The 17,617-nt window shown below is 42.5% G+C and overlaps 8 protein-coding genes across 8 annotated transcripts in view; 6 read left to right on the top strand and 2 right to left on the bottom strand.

The window, feature by feature from the left end:
- Nucleotides 1-1,615, bottom strand: part of LOC6739120 (vacuolar protein-sorting-associated protein 36) — a 49,141-nt gene extending 47,526 nt beyond the window's left edge. Inside the window, exon 1 of the mRNA XM_016169078.2 lies at nt 970-1,615. The gene's annotated coding sequence lies outside the window, so the exon portion shown is untranslated. The remainder of the gene's footprint in view (nt 1-969) is intronic.
- Nucleotides 1,616-10,487: 8,872 nt separating this feature from the next.
- LOC6739122 lies at nt 10,488-11,083 on the top strand. Its single transcript, XM_002085879.3, has 2 exons — nt 10,488-10,550; nt 10,610-11,083. The coding sequence occupies exons 1-2, from the start codon at nt 10,488-10,490 to the stop codon at nt 11,081-11,083; spliced, it is 537 nt and encodes a 178-aa protein (XP_002085915.1).
- A 70-nt stretch (nt 11,084-11,153) lies between these two features.
- Nucleotides 11,154-11,806, top strand: LOC27208454. Its single transcript, XM_016184017.3, has 2 exons — nt 11,154-11,264; nt 11,351-11,806. Exons 1-2 carry the CDS (start codon nt 11,154-11,156, stop codon nt 11,804-11,806), a joined length of 567 nt encoding a protein of 188 aa, XP_016032970.1.
- Nucleotides 11,807-11,882: 76 nt separating this feature from the next.
- Nucleotides 11,883-12,590, top strand: LOC6739123. Its single transcript, XM_016171943.3, has 2 exons — nt 11,883-12,055; nt 12,114-12,590. Exons 1-2 carry the CDS (start codon nt 12,005-12,007, stop codon nt 12,588-12,590), a joined length of 528 nt encoding a protein of 175 aa, XP_016032971.1. The 5' UTR covers nt 11,883-12,004.
- Nucleotides 12,591-12,699: 109 nt separating this feature from the next.
- On the top strand, nt 12,700-13,362 carry LOC6739124. Its single transcript, XM_002085881.3, has 2 exons — nt 12,700-12,837; nt 12,892-13,362. Exons 1-2 carry the CDS (start codon nt 12,769-12,771, stop codon nt 13,360-13,362), a joined length of 540 nt encoding a protein of 179 aa, XP_002085917.1. The 5' UTR covers nt 12,700-12,768.
- Nucleotides 13,363-13,507: 145 nt separating this feature from the next.
- Nucleotides 13,508-14,123, top strand: LOC6739125. The gene is made up of 2 exons (XM_002085882.1): nt 13,508-13,591; nt 13,650-14,123. Exons 1-2 carry the CDS (start codon nt 13,508-13,510, stop codon nt 14,121-14,123), a joined length of 558 nt encoding a protein of 185 aa, XP_002085918.1.
- Nucleotides 14,124-14,190: 67 nt separating this feature from the next.
- On the top strand, nt 14,191-14,903 carry LOC6739126. The gene is made up of 2 exons (XM_002085883.2): nt 14,191-14,309; nt 14,366-14,903. The coding sequence occupies exons 1-2, from the start codon at nt 14,232-14,234 to the stop codon at nt 14,822-14,824; spliced, it is 537 nt and encodes a 178-aa protein (XP_002085919.1). The 5' UTR covers nt 14,191-14,231; the 3' UTR covers nt 14,825-14,903.
- Nucleotides 14,904-16,418: 1,515 nt separating this feature from the next.
- LOC6739127 lies at nt 16,419-17,396 on the bottom strand. Its single transcript, XM_002085884.3, has 3 exons — nt 17,322-17,396; nt 16,946-17,269; nt 16,419-16,886 (listed from the first exon to the last, which is right to left on the bottom strand). The coding sequence occupies exons 1-3, from the start codon at nt 17,394-17,396 to the stop codon at nt 16,728-16,730; spliced, it is 558 nt and encodes a 185-aa protein (XP_002085920.1). The 3' UTR covers nt 16,419-16,727.
- Between the last annotated feature and the right edge of the window lie 221 nt (nt 17,397-17,617).

Here is a 17,617-nt window from a genome sequence, read left to right on the forward strand (position 1 = left end):
ATGCAGTCAGCTCTGAAATTGCTTGGATTGGCGTTTGTTTAGCAATTGTCGCAAGCCTCTCAGTTTTGCATCCTCTTGCCCTCCGACTGTGGAAATCTGCCGATGATGCACTTGACCAACTGGCAAAGAGCAATTTTAGTCCAAAAATTTTAATTGAATCTGAAGTGTCGAATAGGCGGCAAGAAAATCAATAGTAGTATAATCCGGGTGAGCACAGCGAACAACGAATCTGATGGGCAATTGCTGAAAATATGACTGTAACTCGGAGAAAAATCTAAACGGTCTACCATCGATCACATCACATTTTTAAAAGCCTTAAACTTTTTCGTGATAAATTAATATGCAGATTTATTTGATTTCTACATACAAACAATGTAATGAATGTAAAGATATCTGATAGCTTGTTAAGTAAGACAAAATGACCATCCTGATACCCTTTTAAAAGAACGAATTATTAACAAAACAACATATTTCATTAATTCTGAAAGCTTGGGAGCTTTATTTATTTTTCCTTCGCCTTTTCACAAAAACTTTTTCTTTGGGATCTTGAATACTGCTTCGATTTTTCCTTTGTCTCAGAGGTAATAAAATATTAAAAAATTAGTAGAAAAAATATATAAAGACATGGCGTTTGAATTCGTCCCAATGATCAAATTTTTAATTGGTGGATAATACTGCCATTTGATGATTTTATTCACAAATTGTACGGGTCACATTTATCACATGCTAGGTTTAGCAACAGTTACAACAAACTTTTATTTATAAATTTTTTATGGGATAAATACGTTCGGTTGTGCTCAAAAGATTCTTAAGAGTGTATTTAGTGTGCAAAAAAGATGAATGTTCCAATTTAAGTAAAAAGTTTCTTCCCATTTACTCTACACTCTTCTCGTCTAGATAGACCTTTAATTAAATATTATTTAATAATTTCAACATAATAGCCTAGAATTTGAATATGGATATGCTTACCATTTAAACAGTTTTTTAACTCAATACTCGCACGTTTTCAATTCAGATTTCAATTTTTTCACATTTTCCAGCACTTTTAATAATTTTGTATGTTTGTATAGCGCACTTTCTTAATTTTTCACTGCTCACTGTTAATATTTAATTTCTGGCCAGACAACTACAGTCTTGTTTGCGTCATTTAATTTGTAGACGTAATGCCTATCTTAACTAAGGAATTTTTGGAGAAAGCACTGGTAGTAATGATATAGTCAACTACGATTTCTTATTTAAAGTCCTACTCAAACACTCTACATTTCACAACCATTTATAGTTTAAGCGAGCGATGTTGGGAAGTATGCATGGTTAATTTGCCTTAGCTTATGCCCAATTGTTGCAGGAATCTAAATACAATATGCAATTCTAACTGATATAAACTGAAAAGTTTAGCGAAGACTACGACTAGCAATTGACGGAATGCTTTATTTTTCGAACGACTTAACTAACGATATTTGGATCCATTCCGTTGAAATGACTGGGTTACTTATTCATTCTTAATATTGTCCAAGACCTGGGATGCTTTTCTGGGGATTTACTTAGGTCAGTTACGTCCTCGGATTTCCTGGCCTAGGTCAGTTTGTGTAGAGGATATGTTTACATTGCCTATTCAAGCACTCAAGTACAAAATCGCGGACCGTACACACACGCACAGGTAGGAAGACTGGGAGATATTACTGGGAAAATGTTTGTTCGGATGCCGGCTCTTCGTCGTTAGCAACCTTTCATGACCGTAATTCGCGCAAAACTGATCCTTAACGCATTCCGAAAAATTGTAAGCTCGCCATCGCTGGCGAATTGTGCAACGAGCACGAACCTATCCAACTGCACGAGTCCTTGGGGCAGCCGACGACGAGGCGAAGCCAGGACGACGACTTCGCACGAGGACCTCAACGAACCGTTAGCCGGCAAATAAGGAGACAACTGAGCTGCGAAGTAGTAACAAGAGCAGCAACAGAAACATCGAAAATCTCAACAAATAAACGACGTCTGCTGCCAATCCAATGAAGAAAAATCCTGCCAAACATAGATGCAAGTTAGTCAGCGAATAATATTACAATAAATTATAAATTGATGAGGGATATTTGCAATTTAAAGCGAGATAAAGTTTACATGTTCCCATATTTCTAATTGAATTCGCATGGCCCAGTATGCAACAGCATTTCCAGTAAGCATCAGCTTCAAACATGTTGCCTTCCGAATTCGCCTCAAACAAAATCACTGGCAACAAGGACTCGAAAGTCTACACTCTCCGTAGTCAATTTGAAGCTCACACATAAACATTAACTGGGAGCTTTTCAAGGGCTCACTGAGAAAAAACATTTAATTTTGCCCTTACTAAAATCAATGGAGCTAATAGAAATGACTGAATAAATTTGGAAAGATAAAGCCTATTATCCCCATTCGCATATTCCAACTTTCGCAAAAAACTGAATTTAATAAAAGTGATTTCCTGTACTCTTCCTCACTCTTACGCAATTCTGCAATAAATGAATTCTATAAGGTTTTCGTTATTTTTATTTTGTTCAAATGAAGTGGTTTAATGTCTTGCAGGAATGCCAATTAAATGTAGTGGCAATCAGAGAACTGCAGCCCGCCACTGGCACTCTACGTCCACCCGCTAAACACTGGGTCTCTAGGCACCCCTGTGTTTTTTGACACCCTACAAAATATTCGAGTGTTTTGCCAACGTGGTATTGTTGTTACGAGTGAAAAAACCACCCAGGGCCTGCTGCGCAATAGCCGTTTGGGTGAGTGGACGCACAGTCAACGATCGGCCGCAGGTCATTTTTTGTACGCCTAAAATTTGTATGTGTGGAAGCGAGACGGGCATAAGAAATGAAGGGTAAAAGGGAATACCCAAGAAAAATGTCGTGCTCATTTTTGCGCTTTTTGATGTACTCAATGGGTGGCACCCATTTCAAACACATAAAGTAATTGAAATTAAAGACGGTATTTGTTGATTTTTATGTTTTTTAATGTCTTAATCTAACTAATAAAAACAGAGTGGGCTTAAAAAAAACTAATTAAATATAAGGAACTTAATTTCTTTCACATTTTTGGGAATGTTTTCGGCAGTCGATTTTGAAAATGCATCGATTTTAGTCCCAAGATCATGTCACAAAGTTTTAATTCTTTTTCGTAATGGAAAGTGATGCCCAAAAAGTTTATTTGGACATACTGGTCAGTCCACATGTCGACGGTCGCACTTGCTCCTCCGGTATCCACAGCTTTTTTTTTATCTCGGACGAGATTAGACTCCTCTTCTCTTCTGCATCCGATTTGGCCTTCCGACTTTATGTTGTTGGATCAGGTAGTAAGTCATCAAGGTCTACCTGTTCCCCATAGACTGCGCCGATTTTTACGAAAAACTTTACCAAATTTTTAAATCCGGCTCCGGCTACTGCAGAAAACGGCTGACAGTCTTGGACAACCCATTGGGTGCATTTTTCAATAGCTTCTTTCTTGTCGTTGTTGGAAACAATTTTTAATTCCGTTGGTCGTCTTAATATTAGACAACATTTATGACGGGATAAATTGGAGGTGTTGTTGTGTACAAATTTGAGCACTTTCTGGCATTGACTGCAGAACAGCCATCCGTCCAGAACAGTTTCATCTTCCTTTAAAATGTCACATAAAATGCTCCAAATAACACTTTTTCCTTTATGTTTGTTGGCAACTGAGTAAGTTCCATTGTTAATTTTATTTTTAACGATATCTGCCGCTTCTGCCATTATTGTGACCTTTTCCTTTGGCTTCCAAATAAGACTGAATCCTAACACGCAAGTAAGTGCATAGTAAAATACAAAAAAGGCGCAATTAACAGCCGAGACACTCGACCAAAGACACAAGAACTCAACAATCATTATGTATGGCGCCATTTGACTCGACTGTCTACGAGACACCCAAGTATTTTTGGAAACAACCAAATATTTTTGGAAACACCCATGTGTTTAACGGTAAACCCATAAGTGTTTTTGTCACTCATCCCTTTTTAGGCATTTGTCTTTTTATGACTGTTTGTCTTCTCTACCCTCCGTTATGGGTGCCGAGTGTGATCGGCGCCCGCGACGCAGAGTACCGTATTGATTCGGGTGCGCGCACAACCGGGTGGCTTGTCTGCACGTGCAGATGTATACTGTGTGTTTGTAAGTACCCGCGTTGTGCGTGGCGGGTAGCACCCGCACACAAAATGAGTGAGTCGAGTGGCAAAAAAATGCCACCTTTGCAGTTCTCTGGTGGCAATATTATCCGGATATTAACTTCTTTGACAACCTTTGCGAAAACAAAAGCTGCTGACTTAAAAAATTGAAAAGTTCACTGGATTCTAATGTGACACCACTACATAAAAAATAATAGATTAATAAATCATATATGTGCATCACTTTGAATTTTATGACATACATTTAAAGTAAAGCAATACCAAAAATATATATCATTCGCATGTAAAGTTATCGCAAAGTTGGCGAACTTCGATTTAAATTTAAGTCGCAGTTAGGGAAAATGTTTCCTTTATTTTTCCGTGTGTTTAAAAACAAATACAGACTTCTCTACAAAGAAAATGGGGTTAAAGATATATGTACATATATACACACAGTATTTAGTTTGCAGTGATATGGACTTCAACAGAAAACAAGAGGGAATGCTATAGCTCCCAGACTATCAGATACCCGTTACTCTGCTAGTAGAAAACCGAACGCGAAATTTTATAATATTTCTGAAATATCGATATCGACTATACCCGTTACTCGTAGAGTAAGAAGATGTACTAGATTCGTTGAAAAGTATGTAACAGGCAGAAGGAAGTGTTTCCGATTCTTACAAAAATTTTTTTGCCACGCCCACTCTAACGCCCCAAACCGCACAAAACTGGTTTTTTTTGGTTTGTTAGTTTGTTTTATTTTTATGAGTTTCTATGGCCTCTTTAATGGCTCGAAGCTCGTTTGAGAAGACTGACGAGAAGTGGGGTAGGATGTGCCGTCTGGTTCAGTTTCGTAGGTGATAGCGAAGCTGGTAACGGGTATAATAAGAGAGAATGCTATAGTCGAGTTTGCCGACTATCAGATACCCGTTACTCAGCTAGTAGAAAAGCGAAATCTCATATATTCTCTGGCATATCGATTGATATTGGGAACTAAATGAGAAAAAATTAAAGAATTATTCAAAAGCGATGGGTTGGTAGTCGTTTTGGGCGTATTATTGTTGTTAGTATGCGCATGGCCAAAGTTTTTTCTATATCAAATTAGCAAGACAAACAAAAAAACTAGAAAAAATCCAATTATTTTTGGAAGTGTAGGCGTGGCAGCTTTGTGCAGTTTGTGGGCGTTAGAGTGGACCCTCACTTTTGCAACATGTTGTAATATTTTTTCATATTTTTATTATTCTTTTTGCCACGCCCACTCTTACACCCACAAACCGCCGAGAACTACCACGCTCACACTTTTGAACCATTTTTAAATTTTTTATCATTTTATTCACCCATATCTATCGATATCTCAGAAAAATTATGAAATTTCATGTTCGCATTTCCACTAGCTGAGAAACGGGTATCTGATAGTCGGGGAAGTCGACTATAGCATTCTACCTTGTTTTGCCTCTAGTCCAGGATCCTGGGTGAAGTTTGCTCTTGAAGCTAAGGAAATGAAAGTCTATTTTTGAACTTTCTTAAAATACAACGACATTTGACAAAGTCTGGCACCCTGGGCTCCTGTACAATGCGAAGAGGTTGTTTCCGTCGCAGCTGTCCTTGGTTCTTAAAAGTTTTTTGATAGAACGAACATTCCACGTGTCTGCTGATGCGTACAAATGCGTACAAACTAAGCCAATTGAAGCTGGAGTTCCGCAGAGAAGTCCTTGATTCGGACATGGCTACTAACACACCAGCCACAAAACTACTCTGTCGATACTGCTGTGCTCACGCAAAGCAAAATCTTGGCTGCCTCTTTCGGTCTAGAGGAATACCTGGATGCATCCAAGTATTTGGTACTTGGGAGCTGGAATGTGCGCGTCACCAACCGAAAATGACATGAGAATGTGGAAATGATCAACCACCATCAGGTCTATAAATATATTGATAAAGTCTTCAATATGAAGCTTGCTCATCGGTAGGCACGATCAGGACCAAGGTTGCCTGAATGTCATGGTTAATTCACCACATAGCAAATGTTAGTTTGGCTGCAAGGTAAAGATATATATACAAGTCCATATGGGCCCCCAGCCAATACCTGCAGGTATAAGACGTTGCTGCAAGAATTCACCTAAATAAGATAAGAATTCTACAGACGAAGGTCCCAAGAATCATTTTTGTGCTCCTTGGTTCATGGGAACGAGGAACATTTAACGCGATCTCAAGAGAAGAGGAGGAGAGAAGAGCTCCAGGACACCACTTAACAATTTATGGAACGACTCAGTGTACACACCCAATCAGCCTGGCCCGAAAGCTAGGAACCGCAGCTGCAGTCAATGCTGACCTTCGGACTAAAGAGTCAAGCGACTTCGTTTTAAGTCCTCACATCGTTTGGTATGTTCCCCATCCCTTGTTATAAAAATAATTACAATTATTCGTTTAATAAAGACATATTTTTAAGAAAGCCTGTAAAGAGTTAAATACACACATGATGGATAAAGTCAGTTCGTATATTCGTTTTGTAATTTTATTAAGTGTAAAATAATTTTTAGAATTAAGGATATTTAATAGTCACGGCAGTCGCCACTAGAGTTATTATATACCTGTATTTACTTTGCCTTTTGTTATAGTTTATTTTTAAGTTGTCAACAAAATACATAGGACAGTAGCATTGTATACATTGATCGTCCTTATACGTACTGATTAGGGAGATTTGTTTACAATGTATGAAAGCTTTCGTCTCCTTAAAATGAAGGCGAATTCGACTCCACTTTGTGTAGACTTTACGCGACAGAGAAAGAGTGAGTCGGAAATGTGGCAGTCGCAGAGAGAGATGGCTAGCGAAGTCTCCACAAAAGCTTTGCCCAAGGGTATTACTTGGGGTTGAAACATAAAAATGAAGGCTATGCCGTAAAAATTGAATTTAAGTGTCGAATGGTATGAACAGAAGCAACAGGAGCATGTAGATCGTCAAATACACCACACAAATTAATATCACAGTTAAAAGCCCAATTGTTTCATTAAAATAACAATTTTAAGCTTACACTTCTGTATTCAAATAATTCAGGCTGCCCCAATGATACAAATTGCAAATGCAATCAATGTCAAACACTCGAAGCCCGAATGCAAATACAGACACCCAGATACAATAACAACGAAATCGAGGGCGGCGAGACAAAAACATTCCAATGCAATTAGTTCACACACACACGCGCGTGCAAGTGAACGAGTGCAAAAACCACCACCACTCGAGAGTGATTCCCCGACCATTTTCACCACGCACGGAGCTTTAATCGTCCTGCCTCACACACACACACACCCTCGAGCGAGCGAGCATACAAATAAAATACCATTGCATACTGTGGGGCGCTCCTTCTATTTGCTGAGCACGTCTGCTTGACTCTCTCTCGCCGGCCATGCGCACTGCCAGCTGCCCTTAACGGCGTCCTCGACCAATCCGAGCCGCTGCTGAAAACTTTATGAGCTCGAGCTGGAACTGCCAATCAGGACGTTGCACATTTCCAGGCAGGCGCTGCACTCGTGCCCCTGCACTTGCATGCCGGTAGGCGCAATCGCGGTGCAGGGAACTCCAAGGGGGTTCGGAGACCTGTTTGCCGCGCCCAAGTGTCGATTACTGGCATACTCGTTGGTTGCATATCTGTAGGCTCAATTACACGGGAATCCACACTCACACTCAGCCGATGCATGCGGAATCGGATTCGGAGGTGTTTGCTCTGCTAGGTGACAAATTTTCATGCCAACGCCTGTAAATATGAAGGGATTTTTCCTGCTTTTCACTCCTTTTCCCATGCACCCTGCAAAACGAGGGTAATTGGGGTCGTTCTTCGTTTTCGTCGTTGTGCTGTGTTGATTTTTCGCCTTGCATATTTCCAGGCGCCTCTGATTGCTGCTCCTTCCGTCTTCAGGGTCCTTCCTGGCCATTTATGATGACGTTTTGCTTCGGCTGACTCGCATTTCGCACGAGTGCCACTGCACTGCCATCTTGTTTGCTCTGAGGGTCAGGTCAGCATATTTGCCAAGCAAAATATATTTCTTTCATGCCAAGTGTGAAAATTGTCTTCCTCCGTTGCACTTTTGATTGCCGTTTTCCATTGGAGTGGCAGCAAGGGGCCTGGCAGAAAGCCGGGCCAAATCAGAGCGAAGTGGTTAAAATCGTTGACAAGACATTTTCTATTCTTTCTGGGAGTCGAATGGAGATTTGAAGGCAATCAGGCTCACCAAAAGCAGCCCTGACTAGCAAGAACAATAGGGTTTGGAGAACGAACCCGGGGTATTTGGCACATTTCTGGACGGATGGGGCACTGTGTAAAAAATACGTTAGTTGATTTAATATCTAGTTTAATGGGAACTAAAAAAAAAACGTGCTATGATTAACTGAAGGGCCTTCGAACGTCTATTCATATAGAATGCACATTGTTCTATTTATGTATGTATAGATTTGAATGATTTCACTTCCTTCGAAGCCAAGTCATATCACAAGAAATAGTAATGAGCAGTCAGTGAAAGTATCGCATTGCAGTAAATGTACCGAATAAAGTGTAGGCATTAAAGAACGAGCTTCTCTTGAGGCAGCTCACATAATCCGCAGAACTCAAGAAACCAAAGTCACACATAAGGGCAGTGGCGATGGTCACAGGCCAGCGTCTGCATCCTGGCGACCTACAGAATGGGCAAGTGTCCTATTTGCCCAGCCCGCAGGAGCCAGAGCACGTAACTGCATCCGTAAATACATAGGGCAGTACACAGCCACAATCACAGCCGCACAAACACTCGTACCTGGCCCATGACAGCTGCAAGGACTAAAGCCCCGAGACGGAATTGAGTTAGAAGAGCCAAAGAGCTTAAAATCAAAAGTCAGACCGGCCTATGTAAATAAATGCAGTATGCAGTATGCAGGCGGAGACGGGAACAGAGGGCGAGGCCGAGGCCGAGGCAGCCGGAAATGGGGAAAGGCAGTCAGTCACGGAGTGAAAGCAGAACGAGGAACAAACAGAAAACAAAAGGAGCCCAGAAGAGCACAGGACCCGGAGGAGCGAAGGCAAGACATTTATTTGGCCAACACCAGGACCCAGGAAGTAGGCACAGAGCTCGTCGAACAAAGCTGGATGGCGCCTTAGTTTCGACAGACCCGATTCTGATTAAGCGCATAGGTCGTCGTCTGACTCGCAGCCCGAACCCAAGCCCATCCGTATCCATCTGTCGGTCTGTCACTTCGTCCGGCCATCGACTGTCGCAACCGCAGGAGGAAAGTGGGGGAAAATTCAGAAAAACTGAAAACGCCAACAAATGGCTAGGCGGTTGCTTTTTGTCTGCTTTTTTCGCCGTGCATTGTTGCAATGTAACGGCGTAAGCAGAATTACGTGCAATTGTTTTCTGCAGTGGTTCGTGCACATAAATGCGGCATTGGGGACTCGGGACTCGGGACTTGGAGCTGGGCTCTGCGCTGGGTAAACATAGACACGTTGACTGCATCTCGGATGAGCGCCACGAATGACTGACTGCCTTGTTGAATGCTCGCAGCAGAATAAGACTGTGGATTCCCTGCCCGGGCAACCAGGGGATTAAAGGCTTTAAGGCCAAATATGGAGTGCCAATGTATTAAGCAAGGAACTAAAGATAGGTTAGACAACTAAATCCATTTGCCATTTAAGTGCCTCTTTTTCAATAATAATTCTCGAAAGTCAATGTAGCGTTCATGGTATCCAGATAGGATCCTAAATTGTGCCATATATATATGGCATATCCCATCTCAGTGGCTAAAAGATTACGATTCTGCGAGTATTCACGTAAAAACAACAATACACCCATAAATTCACCAACCAACACTAAAATCCATTCAGTTCGAAAACCAATTTTGAATCGCTCGTTGCGCGGAACCAATTACAAGTTTAGTTCGGCTTGTCTGAATAATTAAGGCTCAGAACGAGTAGCTCAATTTTGTTAATGTGCAGATTGCTCACTCGATCCATTCAAATATTTAAAGTAACATGCACTGATGAGCAGCTGCAATTAACATGATCATATCAGGAATCTTTTTGGGCCAAATATGCAAAGGTTTTAGAAAACGTATATTATTTTTTTAATTCAATACTGGCGGTCTTTAAAATAATGACACTTATCAATATTGTTATTGATAACAATTAAAATGTGGCTTTTAAACTGCGAAAGTAGTATTAGGAGCAAAATTAAAATATGCGCTCTTGATAGCTCTTTAAAATGTTTTGCTCTGATCATAAACATCGATAATGACACAAAGCCGACACTTAAATGCTAATGCCTCTGATACAAACCTTAGTAAAAGTCAACACTCCAGTAGTCAGAGATACCGATTTTGAAAATGGCAAAGGTAGTTCTTAGTATTTCGATGTCATTAATGTGTCTTATAATCGTGCCAATACCCGTGGTAAGTACTCCTTGATCTAAACTGCCCTTAGTAAATCACACTTTGAAATGTTTTAGACCAATAAAATCCTTTTGCTGGAGAGTCAATGTGGCAACTTTAATCGCAGCTATTTTTCTAATTTTACGATGTTGGTAAAAAACTCGCGGATGAATATGGAATTTTTCTTGTTACGGTTTTTGGTTCCGGGTATCACAATGGATATGGAATTCTTTATTAGCATGCAGAACTCCTATAGGTTTCAGAAAATATTCCAATATACGCTGGATATGTGCAGCCTTCTGGCACAGAGAAGGAACAACATGTTCAAAAAATGGTTTGCGACATTCTTCGAATCCGGTAACTTTAAAGAATACTGCCCGGTCGAACCCAACTTTTACTACCTGAAGAACTACAACTATAACACACTGTTTATTCCGAAGTTCTTGTATGCAGGCAAGTATAGAGTAAAGTTCGACATGAACCAGTTAAGGAAAATAGATGGTGTCCGGTACTTTGTGGTGGGGTGTGCCTTTGAAGTTGAAATAAAGTAAGCAATGACTAATTCCCTTAATTTTACATGTTGCCATCAATTAAAATTAGTTTAGTCTGGCTGCTGTCTGGATGAAAATGTATTTTAGACATCATTATTCGTTCGACATCAGCATGGAAATGTTGAAAGTTTTCACCATTGTCTCCCTCATATTTGTCCACAAACTGGCTATCACAGGGGCAGTGAGTATTTGTAAATTAAACGCAAAAGATCATGTTTAAGTAATTGTTATAATCCTCGTGCGACAAAGTCATCCCTCATCTTCCAGGCGGGGAAGTGCAAGTTCAGTCCGACGTATTTTGAGAACTTCACCTTAGAAATTAAGAACAACACATTGTTTATGGATATGACCACCTCCAAGCCGATTCACCGCGGTCTCAAGGTCCTCCTCAACACCCAGATCAGCCTCGACAAAGGCAGGAGCTATCAACGCCTTTTCGCCCATATCCTGGACACCTGTGGGGTGGTTTCCTCGGTGAGAGGAAACCTATTCAAGAGCTGGTTCGATAGTATGCTGAAGCACGGGAACTTCATGGTCAACTGCCCTGTTCCCGCTGGTCACTACTTTTTGAGAGATTGGAAGCTGGACTCGCACTTGGTTCCTCACTATTTGCTACCCGGAGATTATTGTATCACCGCTCACTTTTTCTTTGGTAAGCACAAGTCGAAGCAAGAGGAATTCTTTCTCGACTTGGAGGTCTATGCCCTTTTAAAAGCCTCCTAGGTATTTCATATAGTTCAGCCAATTAATTCGGGTTCATAAATAAATGAAAAAAAGTACCAAGTTCTAAAAAAAGGCTTTGAAAATTCGTCATTTTGAAGTAATTTAAATCCAATTAGCGAATCAACTTGTGCAATCGAATAACATGGCACCGTTCGGAAAACATTGTCGCTGCACTCAGACCTCGCATCGGAAGTACCAATGTTGAAAATTGCGCGTATCCTAGTGGTTATACTCGTATCGCAGGCAGTGGTAAGCAAATATCTACAAGAAAGCCGATCCTGAACGTAACTTACGACGCCTCCGACAGTCCAGCTCGGTGACCCTGACCCGCGTCCAGTGCGAGAAGAACGCAAAATTCTTCGCCACCCTGAACGTGACGTCTGTAAATAGTACGATCTACGCGGATATAGAGCTACTCCAGGCCCTCAAGGCGGGCTTCCGAGGACACGTCGATGTACAACTCCGCCTCAGCAATGCCAAAAGGTTCCAGAGTCTGGTGCAAACGGACACCGACTACTGCGAGCTCCTCTCGACCCTCAAGGACTCCCTCTTCCGGCGCTGGATCAAGAGCGTATCCAAAAACAGCAATTTCATGGAGAACTGCCCTGTTCCGGCGGGGCACTACTATCTAAAGGGCTGGCACGTCGACATGGGCCTGGTGCCCTCTTATCTACTGAGTGGCGACTACCTACTAAGTGCCCTGGTTTACTACGGGAAGTATCGGACCAAGAAGCAGATGTTCCTTGTTCGGTGCATATTGGAGGCAACTATGCATAACAAATAGAAACGAGTTCAATGTTTGGCTCGTGAGTGTGTAATTATATGATTCAACAGCTTGGCCGAATAATCAATCTATTACGCAATTGAAACAGAACAACAAGCCCATCAAATGGCTTTAATTGCAATAACCAAAAATCAGTTGTGTTGGTGTGTGGCAATGATCAAGTTGACATCACCACGCAATGTTTCCAGGGAAACTCGTACCCTTTGTTCTGGGCTGTGTTATTGTAACTGTTGTCATAAAGCAGAGCGTGGTGAGTCGATTAGTTTCCTTCACAAGATCCTTTCAAGAACATGCTAATTAGGGCCCCAGAATGACCTTTAAGGCCGGTGACTGCACATACAACAAAACGACGTTCTCCAACTTCAGTATCCAAATAATCAAGACAAAAGTCATCATGGATATGATTTTGGTAACCACTCTGCGGCAGGGCCTGAAGGCGCACTTGAGCTTCGAGTTCCGCCTGACCAAGGGCAAACCCTACCAAAGTGTCTACCAACACGATATGAACTACTGTGCCTTGATCAAGGGATCTCAGGAGTCGATCTATCGGCGGTGGTTTACGTCCATGCTGAAGGTGGGAAACTTCGCTACGAGCTGTCCCATAAGGGAAGGTTACTATTACTTGCATGGCTGGACCCTGGATGCGAACAATGTGCCATCCTTTCTCTACCTCGGTGACTACCGAATCGGCGGATCCTTCTACTACGGCAGGTTCAAGAAGCACATCTACAGACCCCTACTGGAGTGCAGTGTTGAAGCGGTGTTGAACTAAAGGTTACTTTAGTTACTAAACCATTGGAATGAACGATCGCGGAGTGGATAGATGGATAGTCAGGCTCCGATACGCTGGATAATTAAAATATATGGATCAGTCAAAAGCATTTATTGAAGCACTTCTCTTGTTTTTGTTTACTGCGATGGCTCGGCCTATGTGGATCTTGCAATTAGCCAGGCTGAAGATACCGTTGTGCCTGGCCATTGCCCTTTTCTCCATCAGGGCGGTAAGTACTTTGTACTGTGTGGTTCGCAAATTCTTAAGACCAGGCTTGCTTTTCCTAGGAAGGCAGCGTCAAATTCGTAGCCGGTGAGAGCCGGTTCAACCGAAAGTACTTTGAAAACTTTACGTTCACTATTCGCAATGATAAAATCTTCCTGGACATGTACCTGCGAAAGCCTCTGGTTAGGGGCTGGAGAGCCAGACTGGACTTCAGGACTCGCGTGGGCAACTCGAAAAGTTTCCAGAGTCTCTTTTCCACCAGCATCGACGTGTGCAACATCGTGAACGCCGCCAAGATCAACCTGTTCAAGAAGTGGTACAAGAATCTTCTCAAGTACGGGAACTTCCTCCGCCAGTGTCCTCTGAATGCGAGCCACTACTACTTGAGGGACTGGCAGTTCGGGGAGGGCTTGGTGCCTCCGTTCATAACCAGTGGATCGTACCGATTGGAGACGTATAACTTTTTTGGAAAGTACAAGGGCAAAGACGAGGACTTCATAATGAGCTGTACGGCCGATGCTATCATATATATCTGATGCACTGATTCCGATGGCTAATGGCTTGGAAATAAAAATGCCATGCTCGTGACCGTCATTTGTAATTGATTTGAGGGCTTTCATTTGGGTTTCATCGAGGGCATTAAAATGTGGAAATTGCTTGCGCTCTTTCTTCTTGTACAATTGGCATTTAACACCGAAATTGTCGTCGGGGTAAGTCAATCTGTGGACCGTATACAAAATTCCTCAGAAAATTGTAATTTAAGGAGCGCAGTGTACAGTTTGTCACCGGCAACAGCAGCTACAATCCGAAGTATTTTAAGAACTTCACGATAACCATAGCTAACAACACAATGAATATGGACATGCACCTGAACCGACCCATTCAGAGGGGTTTCAAGGCCCATGTCGACATTCTGCTACGTCTGGCCAACGCCAAGAACTTTCAGTCCATGTTCAACCAGAAGAGCGACGTGTGCGCCGTAACATCCAGTGTCAAGAACAGCCTGTTCAAGAGCTGGTTCAAGGATATGAGCAAGAACAGTAACTTCATGTACAACTGTCCGGTGGAGGTGGGTCACTACTACATGCACGACTGGCGCATGGGGAGCTCGATGACCCACAAGTTCCTTATTCCTGGCGAGTATCGCGGCAAACTCACCTTCTTCTACGGCAAGTTCGGAACCAAGTCATTCGAGGAAGCACTGAGCCTGACGATCGACGCCATCCTGTCCAACTAGCCCAATGACACCTGGCGTTACGCGTAGATTTAGACTACTGCTCCCAGATCATTCACCAGTGTGAATCAACTACTAAAGGCGTATAACAACAATATAATTATGATTTGTGTTCACCAATATGTAGTATGAAATAGATTGGCGTTTGCGACTTTTGAATTGTTAAATGGAGTTGAGGAAAATCGCTAGCAGGGGCATATAGACATATAAACAAAGCTTTCAAATTTCCTTTTAATGGCATTGATATGATCTATTAAAATAGTTTTTAAGAATTATTTAAATATTCTCTCTGAAAACTAAAAAGATATGAGACCTGGTGACTTAAATGCCATCACTTTATTTCTAAATAAAATGATTATTAAACTAGCAGCAGCGAACACTTGTGTTTTTTGCAGGATGTCTACTCGATGCAAGGATGATGCTAACAACTTCCGGTCTCACGCAGCGATAATCATCGAATCATTTTCAGAAAGTCTGCACAAACATTAGCTGCAATTTTATGGCGAGAAATAATAATATCCTGAACAAGACGGCAACATGTTGCACGGCGCTTGCCTGTGTTGATTATCGATGCAGCGGAAAAAGAAGACATTGAGCATTCAATTTGGCTCCAATGTCCTTGCTGTCGCACTGGGAAGGCAGATGTCGCATGCAGCAAAGAAGTTGTAAAGAGAATGGTGTAAAAAGAAATTGGATACTTTAGAATCGTTTCCCTACGTTTTGCTTAACATGTGACTTTGCGCTTGGAGCGTTTATCTTTATTGCTTCCTAATTGCTGGCCGAGAAGTCAGTATCCTGCGGCCTGAGTCCTTCTTCCGTGGCGCATCCAAAATGATTCGCCCCAGGCCTCATGCTCGCCAATTTGTTCGGATTCCCGCTGGTATAATTATACGATGTGTGGTGTGTGGTGATGATTGCTTCCTCTAAAGCGCATCCCCCGATTTATCCGCCCTCACTCGAATCCTGGCCCTGACAACCCTGCAGGCATGTCTGATGACTAATGAGTGTGAACCAGAGGACGAGTGAGAGCCAGGTGAGTTCTGGCCTAATTAGTTCAACCGCCCATCCAGCCATGTAATTGGGGGCCTTTGAATAGAGCAGAAGAATGGCTTGCAGATGATTTAATTTATAGAAAACCCATCCCGGCTTGGTTAAATCTCATAAGTCCCACCGAGTGGCTTTTGGGCGGCCAATGCGATGCCCCTTTGTAAATCAATTTCATGGCAAACAAACATTAAACGTTATTTAAGACAAAGCTCAGCAACTGCGACAAGTATAATGATGGCAATTTCCTTGAGTACACGACTTCACTTCTTCAGTTTTCCTCACCGCGCGCCCATCTCCCCCGGATTGCCCCTGCATTTGTTTCAAAGGAGCTCCGACTGCACTGGTCCCAAGCTCGTTCATCGCCGGGCTCCTGCAAATATAAGAAAATGCTTGCTGCCCCCCACTCAATTCCGGAAGTGCAATTGATGGGAAATACGACGAAAAAGTACCCGTGGCATCCTTGGGAGCGCGTGCGAACGTGTCGAGAGGACCTGGACAAAGGACGCGTCGGGCGGTCGAGGGCAAACTTGTCGATGGAAAAATACTATGTCCCCAAACTATTATTGACAGTGTTTAAATTATTTTGCGCTTAGACGGCGCCCTCGTATAAATCGCAGCTTGCAGCGCGGCCAGCCACGTTCCGGGCAGAAATCCGTGTCCGTGTCGGTGGCTATATCCGTGTCCTTGTTGGAGGACTCATTAATTTATTTATGCGAAATGCACGTGCAACGATTTACTCGATTGGAAGTGAGAAATTGTGTTAGCCAGTGGAGATTTGAGCTCTTCAATGATTCATTGCCTTTTAATGTGGCCAGCTGATATCGGCGCAGCCTTCCTGAAAAAGCGAATCCGGGCCCACTCACTTCATTTTTATGTCGACGTGGAAGATTGTTTCTGTCAAATTGACGCTGTGCCAGTCCCTAACATAAACACTAGAGTCTATGCGAAAGCTGCCAGAGCGAATGAACCGCGGAATAGTCTCCTTTTCCGATCGAATGTTGCGCATGTAGTAGTTGCCCTGGAAAGTGGCAGTGAAGCTACTCGTAATTCATTCATTACTACGATGCGATACAGTACCTCCCTGAGTGGACAGTTCCGGGGCATATTGGACTGCCTGAGGATGTTGTTCAGCCAGAAGTTGATCAGGCTGATGCCCTTGCCCCTGCCCATCACCTGGCACAGATTCACGTTGTAGGTAAAGACGTCCCGGTACGATTCTCCGGTTTTTGACACCCGCTGCGCTATTGTAGCCTTAAGCCATACATCCGCCGTGATGTTCCGCGCAAGGTTCAGGGTAAAGTTGATCGTGGTGTAGTCCTGACTGATCGCAGCCTCGTACAAGGATATGTACTTGCTGTTGTGGTCGGCGACGATTTTCCGAAAGAGCAGAAAGTTCAAGGACTGAGGAAAAGTAAACGGAAGAGTAAGAAGCTCTGCTTTGGCGAGATCTTACCTTTTGGCCTTCAAGAAATCTGCACACCAAACAAAGTATTAGCCCAAACATAAGAACGCTGCGGATGAGCAACATTGTTTGATATGGAACACCTATATTGCGATGACTAAACTCGATTCAACTCTCGCTCTTCAAAGCTTTGTTTATGATAAAGCCATTAAAACCCCATCAGTTTTCCATTTGCGGAACCGGGCATTTTTTGATCTACCCAAGTCGGTATTCGATATCGGGAAAAAGTCCGTGCTTCGCTAATCAAACCGTAGATCCACACAGGTGGCTCTTGAGCCAGGATTCTC

Source organism: Drosophila simulans, chromosome 3L, assembly GCF_016746395.2.
Source record: "Drosophila simulans strain w501 chromosome 3L, Prin_Dsim_3.1, whole genome shotgun sequence".
Lineage (NCBI taxonomy): Eukaryota > Metazoa > Arthropoda > Insecta > Diptera > Drosophilidae > Drosophila > Drosophila simulans.

What these genes read in the sequence shown, in the direction of transcription:
- LOC6739122 (XM_002085879.3), top strand. Translation starts at nt 10,488, where the DNA reads ATGGCAAAGGTAGTTCTTAGTATTTCGATGTCATTAATGTGTCTTATA. An exon ending in TTATAATCGTGCCAATACCC is followed by an intron (nt 10,551 to 10,609) that starts GTGGTAAGTACT and finishes GAAATGTTTTAG; the next exon opens with ACCAATAAAATCCTTTTGCT.
- LOC6739123 (XM_016171943.3), top strand. Translation starts at nt 12,005, where the DNA reads ATGTTGAAAATTGCGCGTATCCTAGTGGTTATACTCGTATCGCAGGCA. An exon ending in TACTCGTATCGCAGGCAGTG is followed by an intron (nt 12,056 to 12,113) that starts GTAAGCAAATAT and finishes CGCCTCCGACAG; the next exon opens with TCCAGCTCGGTGACCCTGAC.
- LOC6739127 (XM_002085884.3), bottom strand. Translation starts at nt 17,396, where the DNA reads ATGTTGCTCATCCGCAGCGTTCTTATGTTTGGGCTAATACTTTGTTTG. An exon ending in GATTTCTTGAAGGCCAAAAG is followed by an intron (nt 17,270 to 17,321) that starts GTAAGATCTCGC and finishes ACTTTTCCTCAG; the next exon opens with TCCTTGAACTTTCTGCTCTT. An exon ending in GGAACTGTCCACTCAGGGAG is followed by an intron (nt 16,887 to 16,945) that starts GTACTGTATCGC and finishes GCCACTTTCCAG; the next exon opens with GGCAACTACTACATGCGCAA.
- LOC6739125 (XM_002085882.1), top strand. Translation starts at nt 13,508, where the DNA reads ATGGCTCGGCCTATGTGGATCTTGCAATTAGCCAGGCTGAAGATACCG. An exon ending in CCCTTTTCTCCATCAGGGCG is followed by an intron (nt 13,592 to 13,649) that starts GTAAGTACTTTG and finishes TGCTTTTCCTAG; the next exon opens with GAAGGCAGCGTCAAATTCGT.
- LOC27208454 (XM_016184017.3), top strand. Translation starts at nt 11,154, where the DNA reads ATGAAAATGTATTTTAGACATCATTATTCGTTCGACATCAGCATGGAA. An exon ending in AACTGGCTATCACAGGGGCA is followed by an intron (nt 11,265 to 11,350) that starts GTGAGTATTTGT and finishes CTCATCTTCCAG; the next exon opens with GCGGGGAAGTGCAAGTTCAG.
- LOC6739124 (XM_002085881.3), top strand. Translation starts at nt 12,769, where the DNA reads ATGTTTCCAGGGAAACTCGTACCCTTTGTTCTGGGCTGTGTTATTGTA. An exon ending in CTGTTGTCATAAAGCAGAGC is followed by an intron (nt 12,838 to 12,891) that starts GTGGTGAGTCGA and finishes CATGCTAATTAG; the next exon opens with GGCCCCAGAATGACCTTTAA.
- LOC6739126 (XM_002085883.2), top strand. Translation starts at nt 14,232, where the DNA reads ATGTGGAAATTGCTTGCGCTCTTTCTTCTTGTACAATTGGCATTTAAC. An exon ending in TCGTCGGGGTAAGTCAATCT is followed by an intron (nt 14,310 to 14,365) that starts GTGGACCGTATA and finishes CGCAGTGTACAG; the next exon opens with TTTGTCACCGGCAACAGCAG.